This window comes from Xiphias gladius, chromosome 4 (assembly GCF_016859285.1).
Source record: "Xiphias gladius isolate SHS-SW01 ecotype Sanya breed wild chromosome 4, ASM1685928v1, whole genome shotgun sequence".
NCBI lineage: Eukaryota > Metazoa > Chordata > Actinopteri > Istiophoriformes > Xiphiidae > Xiphias > Xiphias gladius.
This window is the reverse complement of record NC_053403.1, coordinates 15568559-15596040: the sequence shown is the minus strand read 5'-3', so window position 1 is coordinate 15596040 and position 27482 is coordinate 15568559. Positions and strand designations below refer to the sequence as shown.

The window sequence follows — 27482 nt, the reverse complement described above, 5'->3', positions numbered from 1 at the left end:
AACCATCTCTTCGTCCCTCTCTGTCTCTAATGTGTACTGGTTCAGACAGGCAGAGAGGGTGAAAGGTTGTTGGTGTACAGATGCTGTTTTTGGGATTATGACTATACACAGTCACCGAGCTGTAAGTCTGTACAATGTCAAGTGACAACTACTGTACGCCTGCATTGCTTTTATTTCATTCCCAGCGTCTCCACTCTGCACTGTTTAACTTTGCTCAGCTCTCCTCTCCTGGGCACCGCTCTGCTGTGATTTATTTTGTGCTATGTAAGAACCTTCTAACGACATTACTTCAAACTTCCTTACACACCTATTTAGCATGTTCTGTAGCAAGTTCTGCCTCCACTACGTGGTTTGATCAGAGCTGACAAACTGCTGAAGTCTGCCAAAAAACTTTAGCCGGTCGCTTTCAATACTTTTTACTTTCCACGATGGAGGGAGCACTTTATAACGTTCAGTTCCAGCTGATGGTAGCTATTTTGGTGACGCTAGCCATACACAAGCACTTCACATCTACATGCAGTATCAAAGGGACCGATAATAACCCCATTAAAGACATGAAATAAATTCACTGGATACAGCAGCCTAAACTGATTATGTTTACATCCAGCCTAATAATCTGCTGCTATGACCAAATCCCTTCATACTCCAAATCACCTGATTTCCTCAAAGCTCTAGCAAAGGTCTAGGCAGAATTTAATGCCGCATATCTGGTGAGAGGAGGATAAATGAACAAAAAAACAATGGTAAGATGAGGAAGAGGAGGGAAAGTGCGGGACAATGAGGAGGAGGAAGACTACATTACAGTACACGATGGGAGGTAGAGGAGGATGTACATATTTAAGCAACACAAGGGCCTCCTTAATTGAGGTTCAATGAGAAATGAAAAAGCAAAGCGAGAGGAAAAAAGAGGGAAGAGGGTGCATTTGAGGACAATGCGGGAGGCTGGAGGAAAGGGAGAAGGAGGGAAAATGAAGAAGGGCAGACCTTGTATAAGGAGTAAAGGACGAGGACAGTGAGGGTATGTAGAGGGTTATGTAGCTGCGGGGCAGGTGGGGTTATAGAGTCCTGATGATGGAGTGGCTTCCTCAGGAAATACCAGAGACTCTCTAAGACATGAGATACTGACCGCAGCCCAGTTCAAAAAAATGTATATTTACACTGTATTCTAGTGAGCTTGTATTCGACTTATTGAAAATAAGCTGTTTATGGATTATTATTATTAAACACCAAGGGTACTGTTTATTACAAAATGCAAACACAAATGCATTCCATTAATACATGCAGAAAACATCGGGATATTGTGCTTAGAAGTACACTCAGCGAAGATTAATACAGTTATTTAAACATTTGTCTGGAGGCACAAAATGTCAGATCAATAAACCTAAGCTGTTATCCTTTGACTGGAGAATGGCTACAGTGCCCAATGTCCTCATCAACTGGCCTTTGAGCTAGGCACTTATCCCATCAATGCACCAAGGACACTGCACTGAACTCTATTTAATGCATGTAGAATAATAATTTAAGAAAGCACAAGATAAAAAACACTAGTAGGAGATGCCAGGATTCAAATTCTGCAGTTCTTTGATGTACTCATCTTTCTACAACATTTCCCAAGATGTGATATGATTTGCCTGCATTTTGGCGAATTCAACAATAGGGGGATATAATTACATTTCTGACAATCTCTCCCTTGTGCCAGAATAATGGGATAAAGGGCGCTGGTGCCCAGAAGTGTCTGAGTCTGTTCCTCTCTACCAGTGAGCTGACTGACAATTTCATGGCTGACAAATTTCCTCCACTTAGACAATTGGAAACCATTAAAGCTCTATTTTCACACTCATGCTTTCAAAACAATACAATGAGGATGAGGGAGACTTAAGGAGGAGTGAAATATCACATGCAAGCGATGTGCTACCTGATGCTGCACCTTCAGATAATACTGACAGAAACAACAACAGGGTAAACTAATTTGGCATTAATGGAAACTAATGGTAGAAAGAGTTCATTTTCATTTTTTCCCCCCTAACTTGAACATGATGAAAAAAAGCAAACTGCCATCACTCCAGGAAAAGAGCCACGGCATTAGGTCAGACATTAAGAATAAGACTTGAGAGTTAAATACTGTGAAACAAGACTAGGTCCAAAAGTAGTATGTGGCTAGACCACCCTTTATGTGTTTGCTTCTCTCCTATTCTCTGTGCTCATATATACAGTATTTTAATACAGCCGTATTCCCAATACAGATTTTCTCATTTACATCTTTTTGTGTTTCTGTCGTCAGACAACAGAGCAAGTTTGAAATAGTGACTGAAACGTGGCCCATTAAGTCTACATGTTAACCAGCATTCACTTCCAGGCCACTTCCAAGCTGCTGCTCCGCGCTGCTAAAATCCTGACTTCATAACCGCGACGGCATCACACATAAGATAAGACAATGGCTGTGCTGTGCTTTCAGCTATATTTACTTGTAAAATGATCAGTGAGAGAGAAAGTCTGAAGCTCATTCATGTCTCTGCAGCTACCGTGCGGTCAGCTGAATGAGACTCATAGGGAGGTGTGCCTGCGGAGGTAAAGCCCAGCCTGTGCTCATGGGGCAATGTCATTAGTTTCGCAGGAATTTGGTCATAAACTAAATTTGCAATTCATCCAACAGTTGTCAAGATATGTTACTAAAAACACAAAATGTCACCCTCATGGTGGCACTACAGGAAAGGTTAGGATCCATGCTCTGGGGACCATGAATGTCTATAAAATTTCAAGGCAACCCGTTTAATATATGTGGATTAATTTCAGTCTGGACCAAAGTGGTTAGTGGACCAACTGACCAACATTCCCATCCAGAGAGCCATGTGGTGAGAGTGGCTAAAAATGAGAGGTTCAGCAATGCTCCCTTTAATTTGAGAAAAAAAAAAAAATGTGGCAAAGTATCTCTTTACATTTGGTTCAGAGGTCTGACAGGGGATGCAGACGTTAAAGCTGTACAGCTGGACAGGTGTGTCGTCCTGTGAACGCTGTGTGACTGTAGATCAAACAAACAGCCGGGCCTTTCTAGTGTGAATAGGTAACAAGAGAGAAAACAAACTACGCTTTGATTTGACATCTCTCAGTTCTCTAGCCTGGTGTCATAGCACAACTGATCACAACCTAGTCTGCAAGTGAACTACCAACCACATAACAAGTCATGACTTGGCTCTTTCAGCTCAGCACAGCCTCACTGTGACTTAAAGTGGTATAGTGTGGTTTCAGTAGGGGGTTCAGTTGTATGAATCACTTCAGATGAAAGCAACTCAACGAATCACATGCCTCTGCCTCATAGCATCATCCCTGTGTCCACACCTTGTTTTTGACACCAAATTTCGTTACTTAAATCCATAAATGTTACCTACTGCTGCTATATTATGTGTTTGACACCCTTATAAAGACCTTTGACTGTCTGGCCTGATTCTGACACATGTCTAACTTAAACAGTATCCGGCCAAACAGAGAGAATGGCTGTGATCCAGTCAGACTTCAGCACAATCAAGCAGGGGGGAGATGAAGCATTGAGAAAATGAACAGATCCTATTGATTGCACCTTTTAAAGAAAGGAGACACTGAGCTGTTTCCATGTATCTTTGCAGAACAAAACCTTTGTCCCTTATTCCCTCTGGCCAAGCTTCAGGGCATGTGTGCCGCAATTTTAATCCAGCTGTGCCTCCCTCCTCCGTGTCGGGACCTAACTTGGGGCAAAAAGCAGTCACACAGTATTCAGAGATGGGTTTTTTTTCTGCTCAGTGACCCAGCTCACTGAGCTGTCGATGCCTGTCAGAATCACACTTATACACAGTCTCCCACAGACCCAAGATTTTTAGACCATCAACCAAGAATGTGAAAATTTCAGTGGTTTTACATTTCCTGGAAAAAGAGACTGCATGGTAGTGGAGCAAGAAAGAGTTAACACAGAGAGATAATGAAAGAGGAAAACTTGGCAGAGAGGAATGAATGAGAGTAAAAAAGGATGAATTAAGCAGTGCTGCATGCATCTCTCTGCTCCTTCATCGCCTTTTTTTCCTCCCTGTTCTGCTCTCATCTTTCTCCCCTTCTTCCTCGCATGTGGTCTCTGCTGTCTTCACCAACACTCTCTTTCTTTGTGAATCACTCTGCTTTGTGAGAGGCTCATAAATTCAACCACATAGCTGAATTTTGAACCATTTTTATTTTGTGATCCTACCGTTGTGCAAACCTTGGCAGCCAAAAGGAAACAATTCTTCCCGTCCCATCACACACACACACACACACACACACACACACGCACACACGCACACAAATTTGGTGGACAGTTAGACAATAGGCCAAGCGAGAACTGATTTGATGCAGATTGCACCCGCATGTCGCCATTTATAAATTACTCAATGGTTTTCCACGTAACTCGACTCGGTTAATCGATTAGTCAATCAACAGAAAAATCAATCAGCAGAAAGTTTTAAAATGGATTAATCTTTACAGCTGTTCAAGCAAAAATGGCAAATATTCTCGTGTTTCAGCTTCTCAAATATTGAGATTTGTTGCTTTTATGTGTTCTTTATTAATCTAATTTGAAAATTCTTGGGTTTTTAAGTTATTGGTTGGACAAAATAAGATATCTGAAGTTGTCATCTTGGACTCTCAGAACTTATGATTTACATTATTTGCTACATTTCTCTTACATTTTATAGATTTAATGATTAACTGAAGAAAGAACCAACACAAAATAATCAATAATGTAAATAGTTGTTAGCTACTTGGTTAGTTAATTCTTTGGTCGAACACTCTACCTACCCTATCCAATTCCTACAATTACTACATCCCAACAAACGTTTGGTTTTTTTTAACCCAGTCCTACTACGTTCATCCAATCTAATTTGTCGCATATCTACATCATTCCAAAAGCTAATTATTTATTTGGTTTTTGATATTTTGTATCGCATTTCTATAACTGTCCTTTAACATAATTCTTGTTGTCTTGACTTGGCAACTTCTGTCATGGTGGCAATGAAGTTAACGTAACTTGACAATAACATATCAACCACAAGTAATGCTGCAAGATATCCTGTAATAGGCCACGCTATAGCAGCAGCATAAATTTAAATGGCCAAACTGTAACTTGGTGGAAATGGGTCATACTTACTTGACATTTTGCACAATTCACTCTTGCATAAAGCTCTAATATTCCCAGGATATATAGGTGTTCTCTTCAATCCTTTTGACAGAGACAAGAATTACAGATGTTCCGAATAAATATAATGTCTCACACAGCTTTTGTTAAACTGTACATAAATGGTACGATTGCCTATATTTCTCAAGAAAACGATAAAAAATAATTTCATTGAAAAAAATAATGAATGCGTCTGCGTTTGTTTGTGCATATCTAGTACTTTGTTATGAGAGCTAGAATGTGTCAGTATGTTTTTCACCTGCAGTGACTGCTAACACCACTGTGTGACACCTTGGCATATTAACCATGGTTGATTTGTGCGCGCGCACACACACACACACACACACACACACACACACACACACACACACACACACACACACACACACACACACACACACACACGTCTTGCTGTGCTCACGAGGGGGACTGTAACTACATCACAGGGGTAGCATCTGACCTACAGTACACACACTCCTCCTCTTTGTCCGCCTCACTCTCCATGCCCCTGCCTGTCTCAATATCAACATTTCTCTTTAAGCCCTTTCCCTCCTTTTTCCCTCATTAGTCTTCATTCCCTCCATCCCTCTCCCCTCATAAGTAGGGCACAGTGGCTCGACTGTTTATAGCAATGCAGCTGCAAGCGGGGAGGGAGAGAGAAAGAAAGAAAGAGAGAGAAAGAGAGGAACACATAGGGGAAAATACAGGAGGGAGTAAGAGAAACAGAAAGAGCAGGAAGAGAGAGTACACAGTAATGTGTGTACATGTAGCCCAGTTTAATATTTCTGTCTTTACCAGTACAGTGCTTCAAAAGAGCACATATGTGCCTACACACACACACACACACACACACACACACACACACACACACACACACACACACACACACACACACACACACACACACACACACACACACACACACACACAGATATTCAAAATCGCCATTTCAGTCAGTGTCAAAGTCTCCATTTATGACAGGATGAGCATGATTTTTATAACTGTTTAATCATTAATCCAACTAACAGGTTAGCAGCAACATTAGTATGAAGTTACTGACATTTTCCCACTTTCATTAAGAGAAAAGCTAATTAAAAAGTGATTAAAACATTTTTACAAAAGTGCAGTTTACTTGTTTCCTTAAAAACAAAAAAAATCTTTCCTGGTAGTTGCATGGGTGGCAGATTTTCTATTAGTCTAAGTATCTATATAGATCAATTTCAATTTCTTGTACTAGAATGACAACTGGGACAAAAAGTAACTAAGGAGGTTTACTCTCCCAAACACTACAGGGAAGACTCTGAATTCCAGCTCTATCGACTGAAGCCTTTCTTTCACCATAGCTAAGCTGTACCACACTACTAAAACAGCCTGTGAGTTCAGTTTAATACAGCAGATGTCTTGTATTAGCAAGTCAGTCTGACACTGTTATAAGGGCATAAGTTACTAGTAACGAAGATTTGTAAGATCTTATATTCTCCCAAAAGAGATTGTATATCTTCTTTTACATGTGGCAGAACCAAGTTCTACATTCAACCAAAATCTAACTAACCCCGATACAGCCGGGAGAAAGTTGTAAGTTGTAATCAAACCAAAAGCTGCATCAGTATTTATCCTCGAGAGCTCATTTCATTCCATAGGAGCTTAAGCAAAGCAGACAGTTTCCACTCTATATTTCAGTCATGTAGTGGAAAATTTGTGCCTTTACTTTGGTCCTTAATTTATCCATTTTGATTTTCCTGTAACCGACCACTGATGATGTGTAACAACATATGTTAGATAACATCAGTTCTCAAACAACTCATCCAGGGAAAGTTGTGGTTATAGAGATGAGGAGAGATCTGGTTAATCTGTGCCACGCGGTCGTGTACAAAAGGAGAGCGGTTATTTTGAAGTTATATTAAACTCTCCCTCCACTTGAAAAACTGTTTTGCGTACTGTTCCTTCACTGTCGTGCTTGAGCTTCATTGTGCAGAATGATGAATGTGCAGAGTTCTACACCAGAGGGCTGTTTTCACCGCTTCTCTTTGTTCAATTTAAATCTTGGTTTAACGCGCGATTCACAACTTTTTGGTTTCATGCCATTCCACTAATTGACAGCTGGTGGCAGTAAGGTGCAAAGATGCGCAGCATTGCGTCATAAAAGGAAGTGAAGAAGAAAACTGCAAGCTAGCAAACATAGATGCAAATGATGCATGGTTTAGAATATTTTAAAAAATTGGCCTTGCAAATGTTTTATGAGGAATGAAATGCATTCAACAGGATTTTTTAGACCTCAAGAATGTGTATGTTTGGGTGAGAAACACTGAATGTAAACATAACTTTTGTTTGTTTACAAGAAAACTCCACACAGCACATTAAAGTCCTTATTTTCTGGAGGCATCAACCAGATCTAATAGGTACAAGGTTTAAGAACTTACTTCAAGTTTAGTACTCACAGTTGATATCTGCAGTAAGAGGACTGTAAGGAGACTTACCAGCAACTCTTATCTACTTCATCTTGATGCAGAAGCTCTTAAATCACAAGCCAGACCATTACTCTACAAATACTGTACAATACTAAACTGTACACAGGGAATTGCATGGTCACACTCTCTTACACACATATACTCCTTGTCCATCTGGAGGTCATATACAATCATGGATGTAGCCGTGCGCACACAGACAGCTGACACAACACGCACACAATGTACATTGTATTATATTTCTACACTACATGCACTCTCACAACAAACACCCACTCATAGGGACGGGAGAAGGAGACACTTACTGATTTTCTCCTCGGCCTGGGAGAAAGGGAAGCAGCACAGCTGACCCATGGCGCCTCCTCCCCTCTCCCCGCGGTTACCCCTCTTTTTCCTTTTCCCCTTGTTCTAAGAGAGACGGATGGAGCGAGATTCCTGCTTCTTCCCCTGTCTCTCCCACTCTTTATCTCCCCGTCTTTTCCCTTCTGTGTCACTCTCCTACCGCCCCCCTGAACAACCGACGGACCCCGTGAGGATGAAGGCAACAAAAAAACCCCTCCCTTTCCCTCTGTGCAGCCCCAAAGACGGAGCAAGGCAGGAGACGTAGAAAAAAAATGAACGAGTGGCTCCTTGTGCTAGCTCTACTTTGCACTGACACAGGGAGGAGGGGTGTGTGAGAGTGTATATCAGAGAGAGAGGAAGGAATAGAGAAAAGAGTGGGAGAGGGAGGGAGAAAGAGAGAATCGGAGAGCTGGAGTGTGTGTGCGTGTGTATATGTGTTTGTGTAGGAGACAAAAAGAGTGTAATTTTTTTTTTTTTAATGTGTGTGAAGTGGGGAAAACTGGTGTGTGTGTGTGTGTGTGTGTGTGTGTGTGTGTGTGTGTGTGTGTGTGTGTGTAACTAGATGGTGACAGAGGAGGAGGGGTGTGTGCTTGAGTGAGCGTATATTCAAGTAAGAGACAGAGTGAGCATGCTTAAGAGTATGGTAAGTGTGTGGATGAGGAAAAGGGAGCGGTACATATGAGGAGACAGCAGACACTACTGTGTGTGTGTGTGTGTGTGTGTGTGTGTGTGTGTGTGTGTGTGTGTGTGTATGTGTGCGTGGAGGGGGAGGGGGGCTACAGGCTCCACCTACACTCGTCACTGTAGCTTGAATAATGGTTGTTGTATAGCCGGCAGCTGCAGCCTGCTACTGCATCTGTGTATATTATTTGTGAGACCTATAACGGTATATACATTCTGAACCTAACTGAACCTGACCCGATGGAGTCAGTCCACTTCAGGCCGTTATTTCTTTAAATCCACCTGACTTGGATGAGCTCGGACTTCATTTTACTCACATGCAGGTTATTTTTAATACTGAGATGATTGGTTAATTGACAGAAAATAATCTGGCAACACTTAATATCTAAAGGTAATTCACCAAGCTAAAATGCCAAATATTTGCTTGCCTTACTTGCTTTTTAAAGGTGAGGATTTTTATATCATCGTGTACTACATTATTACACAACCTGTGACGGCCTTTATCACGATTTTTATTTCTTTTTATATACTAACTGGTTTATCATTTTAACCTTGTCACCCCTGTCCATATGGTGTTTTTATATGATACAAGACATATCAATAGCAAAATAAGCAGTCGACGCCACAGCCAAGTATTTCCACCTTAGAACTGCAGTGTACCAATGACAGTCTCGAAAACACGAATTCAGACAGCCTGGGTTTCAAGCTTCACATAAGTTAGAAACCCATTCCATCAATTTGCGGGGTGGGCCATAAGAAACCATAAACCTCCAGCGCTGAGCGGACTCGTCAGTACAGAGAGTGAGAGTTTGTATCAGCACAACAAAGTAACGCTGTGTCACCCACAGCCAGTCACAAGCTAATAAACAACATAAACAAAGAAAAGTTCCTAACTACACTTACCATCCCTGATACATCTGCTACTTGCCAATTTTGGTGCACAACAGACTCCTCATCTGAGTCTGGGTCTAACCAAGGCTCAAACTTGTATGACTGAATCTCTCTGACGTGTCCTCTAACGCTAGCCATCTTGATACGCAATGCTCTTCCCCGGTCAACCTAGCACAAGCAGCGGTGGGGGATGGGGCCCAAGGCCTGTGATATTTGCATATTTGAATATTCATAGATCCAGAATTTCTAATTGAGGAAGTAAGTGTAGATTTGCTTTCAGCCCCTTTCCAGTTTTTTTTAAAAAAACCTTTTATGTGGGAAAATCATGTTAAACAAAATATTAATCAGAGGTGTATTTTTTTTTTTTTTTACATACTTCAAAATGTGTCTGGAGGGGAACTTTAATGACAACAATTGTTAGTTGCAGCCTTTATTATGTTAAGTATATTTATAAAAATGTTATATATGTTGTGTTGCCTAAAAAGGCTGACTTTCCTGCTCTCACTCGGCTCAGCACTGCAGTCTGATGTAATGATCTCAAACGGGCCCTCACAGTCAGAGCTCAGTGTAGTCCAGCAGCATGAGTTGTTCAAGCTGATTGAAAGCTCTATTCTGTGTGAGGAAAGAAGAAAAAAAAAAAAAAAAATCTACTTGACTTTATCCTGCTGTTGCCATTATTCTACTATTGGTGAAATGGAGTTATAGTTTGAGAGAGCAAAAACAGACCATGAGCCTTTCCTAAATTTCTGCAGATTAAAAATGAATTTAAAAAGTAGCAAGAGTAGTGCAGCTAAATGTAAGGTTGTATTAAATATTGTACTTGAGTAAGAGTGAAAAAGATGTTGTGTTAAAAGTACAGTAAAGATGAAGATGCAAGTAGCAAGGTGATTAGAGGCACTGCTTTTCAGCCAGATGGCCTTGGTTCAAGCCCTTTCAACAGTCGCATTTGGCAGCTCTGCTGATGAATTCTTAAGTATAACAATGAATCTCCACCAGCTCCAGGGATGCTGCAGCTCCATGTGCTAAAACCAACACACATGGTGTAGTTATAAGCATATCTCTACTCTGCAGGGTTAATGGGGGATTACAAACAAGGGGTAAGGGGATGTGAGTGTGATGGGAATGTTAATGCAAATATCCTCACACACACACAAACACATCACATACATTTTAGTGCATGATGCACTGAGCTCAGCTGTGTGAGAAGTCTGTGGAGCCCTGTCTCCAACAGCGGCATTCAGCTCACAGCTGCCGGTTTTCACACAAACACATAACTATTATGACTGCTATTTGTGGGGTTTAAGTGTTGTCATTGGTGAGGCCTGACTGCTATTGAACGTCAGTTATTTTTTACCCATATATGTTATTGAACATACACAGATCATGTACAAACTTTGTCATTTAAATAGTATGTGAATATGTATGATGCATCATGAACTTTTTTTGATAATAAAAGAGAAAAAACAAATCAGCCCTGTATACACACAGACATAATCCAAATGAATTCTCTAATCTAAATGAAGTAGTGCTTTTATAAACAACCTGTAATTTGTGGATAATTTAAATCTCCTGTACACATTTCTTTTCTGGGGTCAGCTTAGGGACTTTTCAACTGAGTACAAAATTATATTATTTGCTGTAATGTACACATTTATGAGTACCTGTTTAAGAGCCACATTAAAGAAAAGAAAACAGTGCATAAAAGAAAACACTGCAACAATGTTGACTCTGTTTAGCTGAAGGTCAGCTCATGGGGCCTCAGTACTTAGTCACAAGAAAGGTTATGCCCACAAACACAAGAAGACAACTGCATGTTGTAGATAACAGGGACTTGGTGATAGGGCTTGCTGTTTATCATAACACTTATATGAATAATTAACTCAAGACATGCGGACACACACACACACACACACACACACACACACACACACACGGACACACACACACACACACACACACACACACACACACACACACACACACACACACACACACACACGGACACACACACGGACACATGGACACACACACGCACACAGAGACTCTGTGTGATATGCCCTGGTATTTTAGTGTCTCTACTGGAAATTTTTTCAGACATGGCATGGTGTTGAGGCCAATAGTACAAGCCCAAAGTACTTCATGTCCAACAGTCATCCTATATGTTTGCTACATTTAATATTTATTTAGTGCTTTTATCAACACCTTATCATGCATTTCAGCATTGTTTATCTGTCGTCACTATATACTATATACAGTCATCGCTGTTTGATTGCTGCTATGATAAACTACACATATGTTAAAAGCTACAGGAAACTCCCAGTTATTACAACTGCTAAAAAATTGCCAGACAAGTACATGTAGATACAGCAACAAGAAAAGTAAGTGAACCCTTAGGAATTATCTGCATTTATTTATAAATTTGTCTTAAAATATTGTCAGATCTTCATCTAGGTTACAAATATAAACAAATACTCTTTTTTAACTACTTTTAAACACACAAATCATTGAAGGGTTCATGTCTATATTTAATACATCATTTAAAATTTCCCAGTGTAGGTTGGAAAACGCACACTGATCAGCCACAACATTAAAACCAGTTGCCGGTTGTAATGTGATGGCTGATCGGTGTACGTGAGCCCCTCGGCTAATGTCATCAACAAAAGCTAATTGGAGTCAAGAGTTAGTAAATATGTAGTCCAATCAATGAAACAAGTTGGAGGTATGGTTAAAGTTAATTTCATTTATAAAAAACACTCAAATATTTTGATTTTGTTATTTGCAAGAAGCATCTGCTAATGTGAACCATGCATGACAAAAAAAAAAAGACATCTCAGAAGACTTGCCATCAAGAACTGCATAAAGCTGGAAAGTCTTACAAAGTAATCTCAAAGAGTTTAAATATTCATCAGTCCACAGCAGATAAAACTGTCTATAAACCGAGACAATTTAGTTCTGTGGGCGCCTAGCTAAGATGACTCCAAAGGCACAACACAGATGCTCAGTGACGTAAAAACCCAGAATAACACCGAACGGTTTAAAGGAATCATTGGAGCTGGTTAACATCTCTATTCATGAGTCTACCGTATGCAAATAATGATGCATGGTTGCATGGAGCATGGTGTACATGGCAGGACATCATGGAGGAAGCCCATGCTTTCCAAAAAACATCACTGCACCTGTAGCTTGTCAAAGAGCACGGTGACACTCCACAATGTTATTGGTAAAATGTTTTGTGGACTGATAAAACTAAGGTTGAATTTGGGAGAAGACTGGGAGCAATACATATGGTGCAGTAAATTTACGACAGAATGATTTCAAACCACCTTTCGGAGTGGCCCAGTCAGAACATTAATCTGACAAAGATGCTGTGGAATGACCTCAAGAGAGCCATTCACACCAGACATCCTAAGTATATGGCCGAGCTGAAGCAGTTCTGTCATGAAGAATGGTTCAAATTTCAAATGTGCAGGTCTGATCCTCAGCTACAGGAAGCACTTGTTTGAGAATATTGCTGCCGACGGACGTTCGACCAGTTATTAAATCCAAGTGTCCGCTAATGTTTTTCCACCAGCACTGTGAATGTATAATGGTTTTTAATAAAGACAGGTAATTCCAACGGTTCATATACTTTTTCTTGCTACTGTAGCTGTAGCCTTGCTTGGAAAAATATAATTTAAAAGCCAGTATATGTCTCTAAATTAACACGAACCTCACTCTGTCTGTCTCACATGCGCACGCACGCACGCACGCACGCACGCACGCACGCACGCACGCACGCACACAGACAAACGCACACAAATTAAATGCATTTTTCACAGGCATTTAATTCTCCGTCATTATTCACTCACACTCCAATGAACAAACTGACCATTCAGGCACTTGTTGGGTTGAACATGGCTGCACTTTTATTTGCTCATCCGGACCGTTTACGTTGTTAAAGCTTCTCTGACTCAATCACACAGTATTTGGTGAAGGGATTTTTCTGCACCTTCACTGTTGTGGGTTTGTATTTTTATGACATCTTGAGGTTGTTTGCATTATTTAGAAAACTTCCTTAATTTCATTTGCTAACAGAAATATTCCTATCATTGTGGCGATTAGATTTGAATTTTAAATTTCAATCAGAAAACAGTAAACTATGGTAATTTGAAGACTTACAGATATGAAAAAAACATGTTTCTAGATCAAGTTTCCTAATACAACTGTTTGCTTTTTTAAATTACAGTTTTCATGTGCTGCAGAAAAACAAGTTAGTCTCCTGGATAATTAGTTTCTATTAAAATGTTTGCCGGAACTCACTTAAATAAATCTTAAAATTGATCAACATGAGAACAAAACTATTTAGAGACAGCCAGATAGAGGAAAACATTGTAGTTGGTTTTGGTTGACTCTCATCATATCTGACACAGAAAACCTGGAAGACAATTCTCCCTTTCTAAACCCCCATCCAATCTTCCTCCACCTGTCACCGTACTCCACCATTATTCATCTCCCTTTCTTTCCATCGCGTAGTCTGACTTCTCTTTTGCTTGACCCATGTACCCTCCTTTGCTATCCCTTTAATATCAATCTTCAATTCGCTGATCTCTTTAATGTCACCTTCACTCAGACCCTCAATTTTCTCTCGCCATCTGTCTGGCCATGCTATCTGCTCTTCTCATCCTCGCTATCTGTTTAATTCTACTGCTTCTGCAAGCCTATTCTCTTGTCCTCTGTCTCTCCCTTCTCCTCCTATACTCATTCACCATTCTTGTTTCATCTCCCTTATTCCTTGTTCTATCCTCTTCGATCACTTGTCCTTCCATCCTCCCATCTGCTGAGTCACTGCTGTATTTGCTCCTTTCTATTTCTTCTTTAGCCCACCCTTGTCATCACTACTGCAAGCACTACGTTTTCAGGCAGGCAACATGAAATAAAATACTAGTATATTACTAGTATATCCATCCATCCATTAGCTTTTCTCTTTGAGTGTTTGGGGGGGACTGGAGCCAATCCCACCTGACATTGGGCAAGAGGTGGGCTACACCCTGGACAGGTCGCCAGTCTATCACAGGGCCCACATATACACACAAACAACCATTCACGCTCACATTCACAACTACAGGCAATTTAGAGTTGCCAATTAACCTAACCTGCATGTCATTGGACTGTGGGAGGAAGCCGGAGTACCTGAAGGCAACAGGATACTACGTATAAGCTTTAATGTTCTTGCTTTAACAATATTTGAAAAGCACGAGCAGGGTCTTTAGGACCCCGTAGGTGCTGTTTTTTTTTTTGCATCAACCAAGTTCTCTCGATCATATAGTCAAAAATTCTTGGCATAGCTTGAACAAGAGACATAGAACGGTAGTTTATTTAAATAGCCTAAATTTGTAACTTTGGCAGTGGTATGAATTTGAAGGATTTCTTTACCTAGTTAAAATCAAACAATCAGTGTTTACAGTAGAACCTTTTAAATGACCTGAATCGTTGTATTAGCGCTGCAGGTGTACGTGATAATGATGATAGCCTTGCAGCCGTTTTCCTGTGATTTATTGACACGTCAACAGTTTGTTTCACCAAGAGCGAGTTATCTGTGACTCTGACAACACAGAAGCTGATGTTAATGGTTTTTCCGACTCGGTTGCTCGTAGTAACAGTCTAAACATTATGACGTGAATGCAACAAAACCAGACCCTACATCAGGCCCACCAGTAACACTGATGAGAGTTCTTTTGTTGCAATACACATTTAATCAAGGTTTTTAATTTCTATCTAAGAGTAGCTTTCTGGCTGTTCGATTACCATCAATATTTCTCCCCCTCAAAGAGTACTTTCTTCAACTGTATAACTGTGTCCTTTGGTGCTTTTCATGATATGAAATTATTTAAGCCTCAGTCATGTTAGAATGATAAGCTGCTATCACCAAACAAACTTTGACAATACTCCTATGGTCTGACATGGAGATACAGAATGCAATACTACAACAAAGACCTTACTCAGATGCTCTTTAATGAATTAGAAATTCAGATGCTCTTTCACTCTAATAAATTATAGGGAGAGGGAGGGGGAAAGGAAGAGGGATGAGAGAGTCTTAGAGTCTATTCAATACCATTGATTATTAGAAACAAAGCCAGTAGTGATGTGCCAATCTTTCCACGAGGGATGCTTTAAATCAGTAACAGATAGAGCCTTCAATACACTTAAGGCTCATAGGTTTTTGTTTTTACCATTTTTATTTCCAAATGTAAAACAAAGTTGATGTACTTCCTGCTACTACAAAAATGGGGAGAAAACGCAAATGAGCAGCTGAGTCCTAAGAAACAATTAACTGTTACACTACAGAGTGCCTGAACTTAAAATAGTATTTTTTTTTTTTTTTTAAATTTCTGTATAATCGATTTTTTGATTCAATTGTCCCCTGTTATGGGGAAAATACCTGTCATGCATCGAAAGCAAAACAATTATTTTTAGTATTATTAAAAACAGAGAAAATCTATAAGCCAAATCTGTAAACCAGTAGGTGTACAAAAAACTGTATTACTTTTGACATTCAAGGCATCAATAATCCCAGAATACTGTTAAACAACACTTAACTCCTCAATTCTGGACCTTCAAATTTTGCAATCTCCTGATCCAGTATACTGCAGAGAGATATTAGCCCATTTACATGCACATTAGCAAATTGCATCATCTTACGCTCATGACTGGCGACTGGAAAACGAGCACTGCTAAAGACTTGTTTTATTGGAAAAGCCACACAGCACAGTCTGTACAAAAGTGATTGACCTTATCTCAAATAAAATACCAAAAGGTCACAGAGCAACAAGCAACAAGCCACATTTTTTATACTGTAAATACCAATAGATCATGACAGGAACTAGAGTGTACCAGTCGACTGAAAGAGTATTACCTCCAATTTACACCTCATTTGTGTATGTAAGAACACAAATATGTAAAGATGTGTCCAAGTGTTTTTTCAGCAACTTTGTTCTGAGTTATTAACGCTCATCCATCTGTCTAAACGGAAGTGGACAGGGCAATACCATATTTCATGCCCTTTCATCTGTGGTATATAAACTAGAGAAGAGAGAAAAATAAAAAGACGTGATACTGGGAGCAAGTTGTATTTCTAATTCACACAGTGTTGGAGTCACTGCACTTTAAAGTTACAATCCTTAAAGTGGATTTAATCAATATTTTTATAATTATGTATTAAATGACAATGTTAAAAGAGTGTGACATTACGAAATTGGTCGCTCATAGTGAACCTACACCTGAATCTGCAGCTCGCCTGGGCTTTACAGAGCTTTACAGTGAGTTTCAGTTCATTTTTTAGCTGTGTGGTCGTTAAATTTACTGTTTTGGTTCACTCCTGCAGTCGTGGAGTTGATTTTGGCTGCAGCAATCAGCGGTTTTCAACTAAAAAGGTCTGAAAACCCACTGGACGCTACCTGCTCAGCATCCGTCACCTGACAGACACTTTTAACAAATAGCTGCCAAACATATTGGAGCTTTTAGCAGCTGCAGATCCAAATCTTTCCCTCAGGAGTTGGTAAAGACTAAAAGTGGAGCTAAAAGAGAATGAATATTGGACTTACTGATATTGGAAATACGACTCTAATTGAATTAAATTGTTGATACGAAAGTGCTGGATGTGTAAATAATTAACTGTTAGCTAACAAGTTCACCATGTTGACTTATAAGATGACGATGTCAATGTTGTGTTCACAACTTGTTTCCAAAGCTCCCTAGTGGCCAAGAAAATCAGTTACTGCAGGTTTAAGATTTTTACAAAATCAAACCCTGTTTTAGATAGTATTCATGGTTGACTTTTTTTTCTTCAGCAATAGCCATTTAATGTATTTCCATTCTGTAATTACCTCTTTATATAACAGTTTTTATCCTTAGTAATGGTATTCACCATTCCCATGCTTGATTCATTAATAATTTTAGTCCTTTTTTCAGCAAACATGCCAAATATTTGCTGGTTACAGCAACTCAAATGTGAGTATTTGTTATTTCTTTGTCATACATGATTGTGAAGTGAATATTTTCAAGTTTGAAACTGTTGGTTGGACAAATCAAGACATCTGAAGACATCAGCTTAGACTGTGGGAAATCATACAGGACATTTTTCATTATTTTCTGACATTTTATGGCCATAAAATAATCTGCCAATATGATAATGAAAATAGTCATTAGTTGCAGCCCTAATCCAGCATTACTTTTTGTACATTTATCTCATCATTTTCAGCCTCACTCTTTGTCGTTCATTTTTGCTATCCATATTAAAACAACATGAGCTTCTTTGGCTGCCCTGTAAATAGATATACAAGTTGCTCTTCGGTTGTATTTCTGACAAAGTTGCTGCTCAAGGTGTGATTGCTTCCCTCAGAAGTTTGGTACCTGTAGTATTAAACCACACTTGGGGTGACAGTAATGAGGACATCACATATATCCAAGAAAAACTCTCCTCTTGTCTTTTCACCCTTTCCTCTCTCACTGTCTGTATATTCTGACCTCCTCCCTCATCCCCACATATAAACACACCCGGCTGGGTTGTGTATCAGTGGGCCTGCTGTGGATTATGTTGTCCTGTGGATCAAGAGATTAACATAAAGTATAAACACAAAATCAGATACTGACCACTGCGCACCACCAAAAAAAAAAAAAACACACTGAAACTCAGCGGCACCCTGTGGGGAACAGGGATGTAGACGAGGATAAACCCACCGAGAATCAGTTTAACCAGTAGCCATTGCTTTCTCTGGTGTACTTTACACAGCTTGATAGGATTATATCATGTAAGAAGCAGTGTCAAACTCAGTGGATATAGAAGATAAAGAAGATACATGAAACTATTTTTTCCAACCACACAAGGTCCATATTTCATTATGAATACAATGACTAATATATTAATTATTAGATAAAAATCTTATCTTTATTAAATAGTTTATAAATAATTTAATTGTTAGAACTTACTGAAAATGGATAGTAGGCAATAAACTGCACACTAATTTCAATTATTTCTGTTATTAGCAAATTCTCTGTCAAATCTGTTGAAGTGTTAGATGAAGAGTCAATGCTTTAATCTCATCTGCTTCATTGTCTACAAAGAGCAATAAGCCTGGTGTGTGGTGGCTAAGTAATTGTTTTCTAATGGAGAGAGAGTGCATCACTCCCTGCTAATCACGTGTTTTTGGCATCAAATTACCGAGACATGAAGCTCTAATGTGCATGCTGGCCATTCTCAAACCGTACGTCCTTAGATGGATGAATGTGTTTTTCTACCTTCAGTGCAGTCTCTGTTTTTCCATTCTTGTTAGTACGTTGTGAAAGTCAACTTAAAGAGAATTGCTCTCTTCAGACAAGTGGTTCATCACACTGAACAGGATGTCTTCTATAATTTTTGTCAAAGATGTGTTATTACAAGGTAGAACAGATGTGTTTATCAGTCTATAAAGTGTTGTTAATGTTGCAATTAGCGATTCAGTTAATTGATTGAGAATGGGTTGTGGAAGTGTCTATCCTGCTTGTGTGTTTTTCCACCTTGACCTGCCTCCCCATATGAATTTCTGTCTTGTGACAGTTGTGACACTGCGGCCATGGCAAGTGTGTAAATATGTGCGTGAGGGTGCAATTTGTCCCAAGTGACCCATCTAGGCCAAAATTTATCCTGCATTGATTTAGTAACATACTGTGTGCAGGCCAATGCCCCAGAGGAGCTAATTTTCTTATTTCAGATCAACTACGACCTAGTGACAAAATTATAAGCTCAGCAGCCAGCACATGCCCTAGGCTCCAGTTCCTTTATGGTCACCAGATGCTGACGCCAAGGAAAATCTTAATGAAGAACTCACAACAAAAAGCACACCATTTCTCTCGAAACACCAAGTCAGTATTGTTGTTAATTAATTTTACTTATTGTAAGGAATGTCCTGGTGGTGTTTTTGAGATTCCTTGCTCTATTAAGGAGTTATTACAACTAAACGAGAAGTAGGTTTAAACCAAGACTACGTAACTTTTGCTGAACCGCAGTCAATGCGGCTATACAAGCAGCAACTGCATGGATTATCTCACATAGAATTTCCTTTCATCTCCCAAAGTTCTCTTGTGTCCGTTGCCTTTAAGAGGTTAGCACATGCAGTGAAGAGTCAAAGTTAGCAAACTTACTCAAAGAAGTCAGTTACATTAGAACATCTATCTAACATTGCTAACATTAGCCACCATAAGCTACCAGGCCAAAAATGCTGTAGTGGTGAAACCAAGTGACCTTAATTGAGCAGTGGTGCATTTATTTCTCATGAATTCAACTTTCCATTTATAAGAGGACAATTGGGATATTTCATCTTTTGAAATTTACATAGCCTCAGTTTAAAAGCTTATGTAACTTATAAACACGAGGGTGACAGACATTTAATTCCTATCATGTCACTCTCAGACACTAAGCATTGTAACTTTGTATTTAAATCCTCCACACTGCATCACTCTTGTGTAGACATTGCACTATAATATCAGAGAACTGGATGCAAACATGTATTTATTGTTGTGGAAAAACACTTGACAAAAACACTAGCCTTTTGATGATGAAAAGTGTGAGGTAAACATCCCCCTACTCTCTCTCTCACTCCCACACAGACACTGTCGCTCTTTGTCTCTCTCCGACAGCCCAGTGATCCACAAAACATTGTGACAGCCTAGCTCTACTCATGCTGACAGCTCACACACACACACACACACACACACACACACACACACACACACACACACACACACACACACACACACACACACACACACTAATTAGTGTAGCTGCCTGATAGTGGGACTTCGGGAGTCCCTGTCAATCCATTATACACTGTATACTGTATGTGCAAATTTTCATGTGCGTATGTGTACTTGGAGGTATACACTCATCCTGTCAAGGTTACGATAACAATGTGATAATTCATTTGTTTCTTTTTGACATTACTGCTTTAACAAAAATCTTTCGCGTAGCCCATGTCTAAATATTATAAAGTACTCCAATTACAGAATATTCTAAGCCAATTTTAAGCCATTATGGTGAAACTTATTTTTGGCTACAGCTGGCATAGAAAATGTGTTTTGGTTTATATGGTTTATATGATTTTTACATCTCTTTCAGACACCTGCCATTAGGAAACAGGAAACAATGAATTGGCCGTTATCACTGCCAATCAATCTTGGCTCACAACAGCCACAAAGCTCCACACTTGTAGCATCTCAGGTCTGTGTGTGGGGTGTTGTTTTTGCCGTGGCAAAAATGGATCAGATGATGTTTAACAAAGAGTGGCTGCTCAAAATGTGACTATGACAAGTTGTTTTATCTGAGGAATACAAAACGGATAAAATCATACAATAAACTTCCAAAAGTTTGTTTTCTTTAAAAGATCAAATTCCCTGCTAGCTCCTAGCATGCTTCAGCATTAGCTAGACTCTAGGAGAACAGGATATTGCCTGTCTGGCTACATCTCAAGTCCTACAGTGGTCAACAGTGCCATCTCCAGTTCATGTGGGGCTACACGGCATACTGTAAACTGCTCCGTAACAAGTGTTTTACAAACACAATAACCAGGTGGCACAAAATTCACATTACAGGAATCTGCCGATTTAATTCTGCAACATACTGATCTAATCAATGCCACATTTTAAACCACAGTGCAGGGAGTACATTGAATTGAGCAATTCCTCTTTTCATTTAAAAACTCCAATTCCAGACCTAGACAACAACTAAGACAATAGTTGAAATACTCGAGCTCTATTCTGCCAACACAGGCAGAATAGACCTCGAGTATTCCAACTGTGTTTAATAAGGCCTGTTTCTGCTAAGCACATGAAGTTTGATGGTTCACATATGCCTACTCAAAAATATGACCTCGGAGTCAGAAAACCAGCACTCCAATCTTTTTGTTTTCAAGTGGTATGAAACGTACCATTCATACCAATCTTTGCCACATGAACAACCTTTCGAAAGTCATATGTAAATCTACATAAGTTTCAGACATCCTACTAAATGACAAAGACACGAACAGAATGGAATGAATACATGACTCCCCTTCAAATTCATTGACTGAGATGAAATAAAACAAACAAATAAAAAATGTTGCATTTTATTACACCAAAAATAAGATGCTGCAAGCAAATTTTGTCCCACTGCCAAAGAGAAAGTCATTATCCTGTGAGCAGACAGCTCCCTCTAGAGGCTCAATATTGCACCTGATAAGCAGATACACTATACACACACACATACACAATATGGTCCTGTTTGCGTGTGCACTAACCAAGTTGTAGTGAAGTCTCGGTGTGGTAATATCCATCTTGCTGCTTCCTCTTCAACATGGAACAAAGGTCCACCCGCTCAACCATCTGGTCTCCAAAAAACCTGAGTGTTGCAGTGACAGAGACAAAGCGAGTATAAGAAAATACAAAACAGAAAAGAGAGTGCCTGCCTCCAGCAGATATTACAGCCAGATGTCTGTCATTATAGCCACTTTGCAGCAGTTATCCCTCAAATTAAAACCGACAAACAAATTTAACTGCATGTATCAGTATACTTGGCAAATGTGTCTATTTTCAAAAACTACAAAACTGGAGACAAAAAATTATGCAATTTGGTAATGTTCAAATAAAAGTGATACACATTTGAAATTCAAAGATAAATTATAAGGCCATGAACAATTTTAAAACACCAGTGAGTCACAAAATGGTGAAATACTTAGAATTGGATTTGAGTAAAACGAGAAATATTTCTTTCATATTACTATGCATATATTGTGTAAAATGTTGTGCTTACATCTTTAGCAAGCCTGCAGTATGGACACAAAACATTACACAATGTCCCACTCTGCTTATTGTAGAGTAATGACCCTGAAAAATTTGTCAGTGTACTTGGTTGCCTAAATATATAAAAAAACCAGGCACCTACTTGTCAGTATAGTTGGAGTAAAGGGCTGGGTCCACGCGCTTTATACCCTGAGAGACACAGAGAAAATGCTGTTTATGACCTGTTTATCACACATTTTAGGACAAGTCTTGACACACACACACACACACACACACACACACACACACACACACACACACACACACACACACACACACACACACACACACACACACACACACACAAGCGAAGGACGTGAATGCAGCCTGGCAGGCACCACACAGGATAAGATGTCATCAGGTGTCAAAGGAAAAAAAAAGATAGATGCTGTCCTTCCTCTGTCCCCCCCCCCCCGACCACTGCTCATCTCTGCTTATCTTTCTGTCCTCCCCACCCTTCACCCCCACTTCCCTCTTATTTATATCTTTTTCCAATTTCATTCCCATCCACCCAGTCACACCACTATTTTCTCTCTCCCTCCCTCATCCCTGACAGCCTGACATCATAAACTATGAAATCACATGCACTCAGTTTTCTTTTAAAATACCGTAGCAGGCGTGTTATTCCCAGTAGCAGTTTTGGCTGGAGCAATAATTTGGCATCTAACCACTGGATGACACATTTTACAGCCATTGGGAGGTGAGGGGAATAAAAAGGATGGTGGAGGACAAAGGAGTAACACTGCAGCTGTTTGACTTTTCTCTCAAGATTAGTTTGTTACAAGAAAGCAAGCTAATGTGAGATTGCGTATGAAAGCAAAAAAATGTTTAAGCAAAGGATGAAAATGTAATTTTTTTTTTTTTGGAGCAACTGAAAGTATTCTGACTTTTGTCCATTAAAACCAAAACGTGCCAGTGCAACTTCATTGAACTACAACAATTGGGGAACATAATAATAAAATAATAATTCATGGAATGACTTGTTCACTATAGTTGAAAAAAAGTCAATGAGCTATTTCCATATACTGACATACTCTATGTGTATGTAAATGCATCAGCCTCAGGTTAGTTTGTGTTCCTGACATCCCAGTGTGGAGGGACATACTGTATTTCCCTTTACATGGAAAAGCTGGGGCTCTGCACAACCTTAACATTAAGTAGTGTTCGTACAAATTACAATTACATTATTGAGTTAAGATATGTTAAAGAATTGAAACTGTCTTTAAAAACCAGGAGAATAAATAATGAGCAATAAAATGCCATTACAATCTGTCAAAACTGGTTGTAAAAGGTACGTTGGACTGATAATTATATTTTTTTAAGTTGATATCGGCTGACACCTATGGTATGTTAATATGGAGAGCATTTCCACATTCTATATACATTTCTTTCATGACCTAAATCTACCGATAATGTGTGTGTAAGCGCACCTGTGCATACCTGAGATCGTAGTTTTGAGGTTCTGGACAGCTTCATAATGGTGAGGTGGGGTTCAAACCCACGACTGTCTCCTTGCAGAAGACCCTGCTCCTCAAAACGGCTTTGCAACAACTCTGCAACAAACATACACAAAGTTATAAAAACACCATAAGTCATATAAACAACCATTTCTGAATAAGGCCAAAAGGGAAAGCTGTTGGTTGACATAATGCAAATTGATACCTTATGGACAGAGAAGGGATGTGACAGAGGACATTAGTTGGATTCAAACCCACAACATCAAGAGTATGCTATACGTCCACCTCCATTTCATCCCAATTAACCATCTCAAATCTGCTCCATGGACTTTTGTAAAAGCCATAATGGGTAACACAAACAGAAACAGATGGCTGAGAATGTGTGCCAGAAGATGGAAAAAGGCTTTTTGCTGGAGTATCATTTGACCACGCAGGCAAAGACAACCTCCAAGGACAGACACATACAGACAAAGACACACACACCAACCGATGAGGTTTAGAGGGAAACCACAGAGGTATTTTTAGAAGAGGAGCTTTACAGGGAGAGAAAGGTTAGTATATAATCAATAACAGTGGTGGAGAGAGCCGACAAGAGGACAGGAGAGTCTGACTTCCTGCCTCATCCTTATTTTACTCAACAACAACAACAAATATGTGGACTTTCTGTTTATGATCTTTTCTTGTCGCTGTTTTGTTTTTCAGAATTGTAAATAGACGTTTGTGAAAGGAGGCACCATTGTTTATTAAAGATCCTGAAATCTAACTTATGTACACATCAACAGTGCATACATGCAGAATTTACTGTCTCGATCCCCACTTTTTGTTTATGGAAATAATATTAAGAATTTCATATGCATGTAGTCCAAAGCCACAGCTGTAATTTATTTCAAAAAATTTAATAACAGTAATACTAGGTAATACTTTTTAAATTGTTTAAGAACAATACATTCAATAAATTGAAACAATTAAGCCCCTGTAATCTTTTTAAAGAAGTGCCATAGTAAGGGGTCAAAACTAGATATCTCAGCTAGCAAGATGGATCAGATTATATTATAAATATTTCATTATTAATTATTTCATAATTTTATATTGAAGTAGATGGACATGATATCTATTGTAATGTTGTTTTGTTATGACAACTTATTTAGCAGTTTGAAGCATATATGGATGTGTGTTTCATTTATGTCATAGAGACAACAGCACGCTCCAACTCACGTTTATTGCCAGTGACCTGTTGCCTCTGTTTAGCAGCTCAGGGAGGTGCTCAGACCATAGAGAGATGCTGCTGTATCTTTGCTAGTTTGGGCTGTTTTAAAGCCAAACCACTGCCATTTTTCATTTGATGCACTAGAGGCAAAATTTCTTTCCTTAATGTCAAGATTAAATGAGTACTTGAGCAAAACTGTTTCTATTAATACTTTCTTGACACCCTTCAGGCTCGCTGCAGCACATGCTTAATCACTCAGTGGTTAGGGCTTGTTGTGTCTGACTGGGCCAATTATGGAGGGTCAGCCTCTTATGTATGCTGGGAGGCAGAGAAAGTTTGATGGAGCAATGTAAATCCAGTTAGAGGCGGCAAATTCTGTGTCTTTAAATAGGAGACGCGCATCTCCACTGCAGCACTCTTTGGCAATCTGAAAACTTTCGGCTAAAAAGACAGAATGGGATGAAAACAAAACCGCCTCCGAACCTCAGGCCTCATAGCTCTATGTCTCTAAAAGGTTCATTTATTGCATTTCCCACGTTATATCGAGATGATTTATCTCAGCTTTGCCATCACTAATATGTAATACACTAATACAGTAATATAGCAGAATCTAAACATGCTGCTCAGTACTGTACGTTAGGACAACTTAATATATATTAATGAACGCCATCAACTCTCCGAGAGCTATACACAAAGAACCAACACCTTGTGGATCACATATGCTCACTTGCGCGTTAATAAAGTCCCTCAATTTCTGTTCTGGGAGTGTGTACAAATGCATGTCTACTTTTAGAAATCATTGCATATTTCCGATTTAGCTGATATTTTATAGTGGAAATGGACAGTATTAAGCAAATGCGAGCTCATTTACTCTGTCTACGGGTGTGTGTGTGAGCGAGAATCCTCTTAGAAATGTTGGCTTAATGTTGTTGCCTAAGGCACAACACAAAAACATACACGCAAATGCTCAATGATTGAAATGATGTATAAAAAATTTAAGAAGACAAATTGATATATCTCACACAACCAGAGACAAAACACACACACACACACACATTTGTTTTAACTATCCTCGTGGAGACAACTCATCGATATAATGCAGTCCCAAACCATCACAACTATTTAACCTAACCTAACTATTTAGCCTAACCTTAACCCTTAGCCTAAGTGAAGTGAAAAGAAATTAGAAAAGAAAGCGACAGAGAAAAGACCACAAATACCACTTTGTTTCACCAAATCCACTTACACTGGTTTAAGAAAGAGGTTGTAGTTTCACTGAAAAACAAACAAGTGCATGTGGTTGACTTACATAGATCAGCACACTGTATGTTGTTACCGTTTTTTATTTTCAATTAAAGACTCAAACTGGGCCCTGTCCTAGTTAGGCCACCTTTTCACACACTTATACTACTTGCTTATTTCAAGATTTCTACTGTTTAACCTGATCCCCAGGTCAATCCAGGACAAAAGTAGACTTACACCACCTATGAAGCCTAAAGCTGTCTATTCTGTTATCTCCCATAACAAAGCCCTCACGACAGAAAGCGTCCACCCTGTTGAAGTGTCCTTAAGAAAGACACTAAACCCTCCGACGAGCTGCAGGGCTCTTCGGCTGACCCCAAGCTCAGACCTCCCTCCACAGGGACACAAAAAGACAAGTACTGTATCACAGTAACATTCAATAAAGCGATTTACTTTCTCGCAAAACACAGCATGAAAAATGACCTGCAAAACAAAATGTATTTCAGTATTTACAGCCTATACATCAATGTGATAGACTTACATAGGCACTGATAACGACAGGAGAGTGAAAAGCTAAAGGTTTTTTCACTGACCTGCCAGGCTATCCAGTGTGTGTCTGTGTTGTCCAGGGGCCAGCCCGACAAACACCACCTCCTTCCTGAAATGACTGATGCCTGAGAAGGGCAGCACCAGATCCCGCCCACCCAGCAGCTCAGCCAATGATGGCTCGACCTGGGCCAGCACGTTTGTTGCTCTGAAAGGAAATATACACATGAACATACACAACACACGCTGACAAACACACGCACGCGCGTGCCACTTCACAACTTAATCCTCTCTCCCTCCCTCTCATATTACATAACAAAAAAATCTAGTGATTACTAATGACAATCTTTTAAATGATATAGATTAAGCATCAGTATCATCACATAACCTGACTGTCATTTCCAGCACTCTCTTTTAAAATGTTAAATTGATAACCTCACTCTGAAATATGAATTTTTCTTCACCATGTATTAGCATTCAATGCGGGTGATATTTATTTTACTTTACCTAAAATCACATAAACTGTTGGGATTTTTCTGCATTGTTAGCATTAGTTACATTAGCAGTGTGTAGGTTAGAGGAACCATTTTACCACAACAAATAAAAACAATCTGATATTTAATTCAAGTGGGACAACAAGTGAAAACAGAGTA

General features: G+C 39.4%; 1 protein-coding gene across 4 annotated transcripts in view; it reads right to left on the bottom strand.

Annotated features, from left to right (window-relative positions):
* The window catches only part of LOC120788722 (A-kinase anchor protein 7-like), a 41780-nt gene that overhangs the window by 9098 nt on the left and 5200 nt on the right, over nt 1-27482 (bottom strand). For 3 of the 4 annotated variants that reach the window (XM_040124747.1, XM_040124748.1, XM_040124750.1), the window contains 4 exons: nt 26877-27037; nt 23818-23930; nt 22481-22527; nt 21837-21937 (listed from right to left, as the gene is read on the bottom strand). In XM_040124747.1, coding sequence (XP_039980681.1) covers nt 21837-21937; nt 22481-22527; nt 23818-23930; nt 26877-27037 — 422 coding nt within the window. Of the gene's footprint in view, nt 1-10040; nt 10165-21836; nt 21938-22480; nt 22528-23817; nt 23931-26876; nt 27038-27482 lie in introns of those variants that run through there. The other variant, XM_040124749.1, reaches the window with a different exon arrangement.